This window comes from Jatropha curcas, chromosome 2 (assembly GCF_041381405.1).
Source record: "Jatropha curcas cultivar XTBG-Jc1 chromosome 2, XTBG_Jcur_1.0, whole genome shotgun sequence".
NCBI lineage: Eukaryota > Viridiplantae > Streptophyta > Magnoliopsida > Malpighiales > Euphorbiaceae > Jatropha > Jatropha curcas.
This window is the reverse complement of record NC_143152.1, coordinates 7,674,493-7,682,018: the sequence shown is the minus strand read 5'-3', so window position 1 is coordinate 7,682,018 and position 7,526 is coordinate 7,674,493. Positions and strand designations below refer to the sequence as shown.

The window sequence follows — 7,526 nt, the reverse complement described above, 5'->3', positions numbered from 1 at the left end:
TAAAATTGAAAAAGTTAAAATTTATAAATTTTACATGTATTTATTTTAAAAATTAATTTCAATAATATATTCAATGAAATCAAAGAAAAATTATATATTCAATCAAGTTTAAATGAAATTTTTTTAATGGCCATAATTAAGATTAATTTATTTTAATGGTATTATTTGATACCTCATTATTCCTTCTCATTCTCCCGTTTATATATAGTAAGTATATATTATAGATAATATTAGTTTATGAACACATTAATCGCATAATTAAATGGGCTTGACTTCATATCATTGGGCCATTAATTGACGTGGTCTTACGGCAACACCGAGGCCTAGGCTTAAGGAGAGTTTATTGGGCTGTTGAAGTAGCCCAAAAGTCTAAAAGAAAGTATTAATTTGTATTGCATGAACTGCATTTAAGATGATGTTTTCATGGCCTAGATTGGGACTACTACTTATATGGACCTGTCTTAGCTTGACATTTTCTTTGAATGCTAGGGATAGTTAGTGTTTAATTTGTCTTGCAATTCATTTAACTTTCTGATAAGTAAAAAAGTATAAGTTAAAAGAAATTACTCAATTCATAAATAATACTCCATCCGTTATATTTATACCGAAAAAATTTCTTTTTATAGTGTCCTTTTTATATAAAGAAAATTGTTTAAAATGGTAATTTTGGACTAATGCTAAAACAAAAAGTCCAATATTCTCTTATTTTGATTTTTAGTTTAAATATCGACTTTGCGAGAATTCAAGAAAGTGGTGGACATTATGCGGCTATTAATGTTCCAAAACAGATTGTACCATGCTATAAGAAAATGAAGACTTCTTCACCTTATGCGCACAAATTAAATTTTTGGATTTTCTAAGCATAGTCTGAATTATATACATAAATTTTGTCTACACTTAATAATTAAGTGTGTGCACGTATAGTGAGATTTACAAACAACTCTAGCAAATCCAGAACGAAGAAAATTTTGCAATGTTATTTGCAAACTTTTATAAGAAAATTTTTGCACATGTTAATAGCTATGTACATTTATAATTTGGTTACCATAAATAACTTTACCTTATAAACAACTTAAAATATTGCAAACATAATTAGTCTACACTTATAGTAAAAATATGTGAACATTTTTACGTGAATAGTGAAGTCCACGTTTTTTTTTTTTTTTTTTTTTGGTTAGAATTCTAGGCAAATAAAATTTCTCATTTAAGTAACTCATCCTTTCTCTCATCCTCTACCATCTTCTCTCTCGCTCTTTTATTGAAATTGGAGGATCACTTAATTGTCTTTTCAAAAGTACATCAAGAAAAAATCTATAAAAAGTCCACCTCTTTAATCTTAGAGAAATTTAACTATATTTATATAAATAGAGCAGAAGGAATATATTTGTTACGTATAATTACTTGTTTATTTCAAAACTACTATTTGACCAAATAAATAAGCTATTTTAATTTAATAATTTTTTAAAAATATCAATATTATCCTCACTTTAATAAATTCTCTGACTTACTATTTAAATAATATATACTTTTTAATTATTTTGATAAATTAAATTAATTTCAAACATCTTTAGCCTAATATGATAGTGGCTTAAATCAAGATAAATAATTAAATTATTTTCTAACTAATTAGATGAGCTAAATAAGGACAATAATGCAATTCTGCCGTCAAGTCCTTCCATCCCATCTCAATAAATTTGAATGTAATAAGGCTTCTAAAAAGAAAGTATTAAAATCCAAATTACTTCATATCAATGTAATAAAACACAAAGGAAAACAAATTGATAGTGTAAAAAGAAAAAATATTTTACTTCTTATGAAGTTCAATAAGTAGAACAAATTAGGTAAACTTATTAAAATTATCGAACAAACTTTTTTTCGAATCAAAGCAATATACTTATTAACAACTCTAAAATTGCATTCTGAAGTCAAACACTTCCATGTTGGTATTGTACATCTATAGCCTTTCTTTAGTGAAAAAAGTTGCCTTATTACTGCTGAAAAAGGCTCTGCATAGCATTTATAATAATAATAATAATAATAATAATAATTAGCATTAGCACCACACTACACAGTACATGAAACTAAAGTGGGAGACAACAATTTTATCAATAATATAATATAATAAATTAAGTAGCTATGCTTGGAATCTGCAGCTTGCTAATTAGTAGTGTTTTGAAAATTTTAATTACCTTTTGAAAATGTAAAAATATTGTTGAATTAATGTATGTTAGTAGTAATTATAAAAGTTACTGTCTAGAAACAAAGCCTATAAATGGATGACACCTGTCTTTGTTTGATGATTCAAAAACAAAGAAACTTTTGCCATTAAAAAGATACTTCTTTAATTAGTAGACAAATCAAATCCTTTTAACTTTCTTAATATTCATGATTAAGCTTTTTATTTTTAGTTTTTTTTATTATTTTTGATTTATTAATTAAAAATTGACAACTCATTCCCAACTCTCTCACCCTTTGTGTTTCTTTAATTTCAGGCCAGCAATCAACTCACTCTTTGATTTAATATACTCCTAGTTAAAGTGTTTGTTTAATTAATTGCATCCTCTGAATCATTCCCTTTTTTTTTTATTTACCAAAACTTCAGGAAATCATTAATGGGTGATTATTTTAAATGAAATAATGTTGCACATCGACATATAATTCAATATTTTTAGGAAAAAAATATTCAATGTACAAGGCTCAACTAAAAAAAAAAAAAAAAAACTCATTTTTGGAGGCTTTTAAGAATCAAAATAACACTGGGGATGCACAACAAGGGTAGTCATCCTCTTGACTCATTAAATTGATGAAAACAACTATGATTGAGAGGACTCAAACTCGAGACCTCCCACTCTTTACATAAGTGAAAAAACTAACCAGACTACCACCTGATTGGCAAAAAAAAAAAAAAAAACACTCATTTGATTATGAATATGATTTTTTTAAAGGCACAATGTAAATATGATTATGAACTAAAAGATAGCGGAAATATTATTGGATGAATGTTTGTAGACATAGGGTTCATTATCATGGATGGGGTCCAAAGGCATTATTTGATACTATAGGACCCACAATGGATCTCGATGAATGCAAATTTTCTTATCATCAGATGGTGACAAGCACTAATAATAAACTGCAATTTGAATTGTGGGGATGCTTCTTTTGGACATGACAAGATTTGCTCGATCTTCACTTCAATTCCTCATATGCATTATCTTTCAACACATATTCTTCTCTTGCGAACTTCATCTATATATATATATTTTTTTTTCTTGTAATTTTTGTGTGTATATCTCATTTCATCGTATTGCAAAGTCCAAATTAATTTGAAGTATTGAAAAAAGAAGTTGCTCTAAATATGATGAGACTGCAAATAAGACATTTTTCATAAACTATATAACACCAACCATGGTGGAGGCTGTGAAAGGCCCCAGTTGAAAATTAAAGAGTTGAATCCAAATTACTTTTTTTTAATATAATTATTTTTTTAAAAAAAATTATCATTAATGAGTTGTCTTGTTTTCTAGAATGATTTTGGTTATGATGAACATACACACAGAAGAACAAAAGTTAAAGCAAGTTCTCAAGAAGCAATAATTTCCATAATAAGCAACTATTGTTTAAATTCGAGAAATCAGCATTCTTTTTTGGATAGTTGACTTATAACATTCACAAAATTCAAGTTATGATTTGCAATCACCGAAGAAAAATAATTCATTTTAGGTATAAGAACATACTCATAATTGCTGTAACTGTGCAAAACATTTCCATCATAATATTTACCATTTCTCTTCTACACAATTCCTTTACTATACATAACAAAAATTATAAAATTATAAATAAATACACTGTCTATAAAATGAAAATTCAATTTTTAATATTTAAAAATGTGTTCTGAAACTGCATTACACTTTTGAAATTGACATAAGGCAAAAGAATCAAAAAGAAAAAGAAAGAAAGTCTCCTTTTAAATCGTAACTCATACACAGCTTTTTTTTTTTCTTTTTTTTTTTTTCCCCTCAACTCACTCCAAATTACAGATCTTTAAAATGCATGCATCCATCGCATCCACTCAGCATCAAATCAAGCCAAACATGATTGCCAGCTAGATGGAGGTGGACCCACCAAGGCAACGTCAATGTCCCATTTTTGTCAAGACAAAACTTTGCATAATCCCTACTTTACCCTTGCTCCAAATATGAATGATACTGTCATTCAGTTTCTGAAATGCCACGTCAGCCCGATGGACCAGTGTTAGACCATTGGGTGCTGCAGCACCTGATCAGCGTGGATTATGGGGCGCTCGTGCACTGTTTTTGTTTGCTTCTTAAATCGAATATATTTATTGTTCCGTTCCGTGTCGACTGATAAAAAAAAAAATTCTTAAACCCACTTTCAAACTTCAACGAGCCGCTTATTAGCTACACTCTCACTCACGTGTCTTCGACCACTAACTCTCTGCCACGTCATGTATGCCAAGCATGACCTTTTTTTTTTTTTTGAAATGCCTATAATAGTGTTGAAGAAAATTCAATATTGTAATATTTCATAATTGATAATAGCAAATTCTCAAAAAAAAAAAAAAAAGATATTAGCAAACAAAGTAAATATATGTGTATATTTGTTAATTTTGTTGTTAAAGGTCGTTTCAAATACGAAGTAATTATATTACTTTTATATCGTATTTGATTATTTAGAAAAAAACATTAATATGTAATGTTTTTTATATGTAGAAATATATGTTATTTAAGAAAATCATTTGTAATAATTTTTTTGATAAAAAAATTTTCATAAAGATTTAAGGGACTTGTTAATTATAATTCCATAGTTTATATATTTAATATAAATTAAAATCAATGTCTCTCTAGAAAAATCATTAAAATTCTGAAGTTTTAATTTTGTGAAACTAATTATACTTAAAATAATACTGAAATTTTATTGTTACAAACAATAAATGAATTCAAATTTAAGAAAAATAAAGTCAGATCACGTTAAAATATTGTTTATTTTAATTTTAAATTTTAATTAAAAGTAAATGTAATAACAGTTAATGAAATTCCAATATAACATATCTTTGATTAGTCTATTATAAGAATGTTCTCATATAACAACCATCGTATTAGCTATTAATTTAAAATTACACTATGCCTTTATAAATATATGAACAATAATTATATTTCATCTAAAAAAATTTTATTTAACATTTTATTATCAACTAGATGCTATATTTATGTTTAAAAACCAATAATAACATTTAGTTTATTGTCGGAATTCGAACATATAATGCTGTACCCAAATAATTTAATAAATATATTTTATATCTAAATTTAAATTTTTATATCTTAATTTTTATTAAAATATTTTTAATGTTTATTATAATTTATTTGTAGATAAATAATTTAAAAATTTACAATGTTCAAATTTATTTTAACAAATATAGTTCGAAAATTTATAAATTGTAATTGAGATATTACACCTTTTTAAAAAAAAAATGATAATAATGTTACAAAATAAAATATTCTATTTAATTTTATTTATCTATATGGTCAAATAAAAATTTATGATTTTGAAATGGCTATTTCATTTAGTGGAGAAATTTTTATTGTGCTAATAATTTATTTAATCATTTGACTAACCAAATGGTTATTGTTTTTTATACAAATGTGTTATTTATTATTATGTATTGACATTTATATTTTTATATTTATTCACAAATTAATTTCAATTAATAGGAAATTAAAACAAAACAATGGTTACAAAATTTTTAAAGCATTTTAGAATCCTAAGTGGCATAATTTAACTTTTCCAAATCCTACGTTGCACTATCAAAATTTAAGTAATTCCACTTGGCACTTTGTGGGGAAAAAAATGTTTGCTTTATATTGATATATATTGATGTATTTAACACAAACACATTGTGCAATCAATGAAAATATGATTTGCAGTTTCTTACATGAAAAATGTTCAAGTATATGGTCTATACTTATAACACAAAATGGCACACTCTATATATGTATATATTGAATCACCAAATAACATGTTCTTTGGTGGAAGTTTATTCCTGCTCAAAAATATTCAAAATGCCAAATTAAATAATTTATGACATGCAATCTTAACTTGAAGCTGGAATTGTAATTAATTTGAAATACTAAGTATAAGGTATGGGTAGTGGTTGAGGCAGCTGTTGCACCGGTGGCATGTTAAGCAGAATGGTCGGTTTGTTGGTCAGATTTGACGGCCTCCTTTTCCTTTCTCTTTCCCTTCCTTGCATGCTTAGTATCTGGTCTGTATGCATGATGTTCAAAAATGTCAGAGATGTCCAAATGTACACCAGGATCATTGGTGTTGTAGGAGCCACCAATCATGATGGAGTTGTTGATTGCTTGGAAATTGCTGTTGACATAGGTTCCCAGTGCTTCAGGCTCATCGCCGGAAAGCCCTTGGGGATTATAATTGGGTTTATCATCCAACTCGCTTCGCATTGTGGCTCCAGTGTTTGTTCCAGCAAGCGTGATGATTCTGACACCATGCTCGTCATCCTCGCCCTGCTGCTGGTGGTGGTGGGATACCCCTGACTTTTGCAGATCACTAACACGAGATGTAATTGCATTCACCATGTCTCTGACTTCCCGATCAAGTGCTTTATGTTTGTCTCCGTCGAAGGAGGATGAGGAGTAGGTTGGCTTTGCTGTTTCAGGAACCATGTTTTTCCTTCTTTTATTTTTCTCTTTGGAGACAGAGAGCAGAGACTATGCAAGAAAATATGGTAGGTCTTGCATCAAATTTAAGGAGGAGGAAATGCAATTAGAGTAATTAAAGGGAAGGGAATAACTTGGGAGAATGAAAAAGATTAAAGCATTACTTGGCAAAGAGTTCTCCCATATTTTCTTCTTTTGTCAGTAGGACTCTTGTCCTTCTAAATTTAATGTTTGCCAATTGCCATATGTAAGGGACCCACGCTTAAGAAAGTGTAATTGTTGCGTGTTGTGCGGACGCCGGGAGGGAGAGTGAGGATGCAAAGCAAGTTAAAAATCTGAAAAATGGGGTCTACATATATTTTATGTTTGTCCAACCCAACCTTATATAAAGACACTGCATGGATGGAACGTTCTGCTACTTGAAAAGCAAGCCATCAGCTCCGACTCTCTTGTCTCTCTCTCACCCGTTCCCCTCCCCTCCTTTTTCTTTTATTTTTATTGTATTTCCTATAATTTTCCTCAATTTCTCTAATTATTTGTATTCTCACTGCACTATAAAGAAATAATTACACTTACTGCAGTTACAGAATTTATTTTTACACTTTCTTAGGCCTCTTTTAGTTAAAAATGATAAATTTTCTAGAAAGTATAAGAAAATTATTTTTGGAAAAATATAATTTGAATGTGTTTAGCATTCAAATTAACTTCCTGCAGAATAAATTGCTTTCAAATTATAAAAGATTGTTCCCAGGTATTATTTTCTAACATGATAGTTTGATTGTTCCTAAGCATTATTTTCTTCTTTTCAAACAAAAGATAGTTTGAAAAGAA

The 7,526-nt window shown here is 28.1% G+C and overlaps 1 protein-coding gene across 1 annotated transcript; it reads right to left on the bottom strand.

The window, feature by feature from the left end:
- Window positions 1–5,980: 5,980 nt before the first annotated feature.
- LOC105629456 (hypothetical protein) lies at window positions 5,981–7,151 on the bottom strand. The gene has a single exon (XM_012211053.4). The coding sequence runs from the start codon at window positions 6,699–6,701 to the stop codon at window positions 6,198–6,200; it is 504 nt and encodes a 167-aa protein (XP_012066443.1). The 5' UTR covers window positions 6,702–7,151; the 3' UTR covers window positions 5,981–6,197.
- Between the last annotated feature and the right edge of the window lie 375 nt (window positions 7,152–7,526).

Coding starts and splice junctions, on each gene's coding strand:
- LOC105629456 (XM_012211053.4), bottom strand. CDS start 6,701: ATGGTTCCTGAAACAGCAAAGCCAACCTACTCCTCATCCTCCTTCGAC.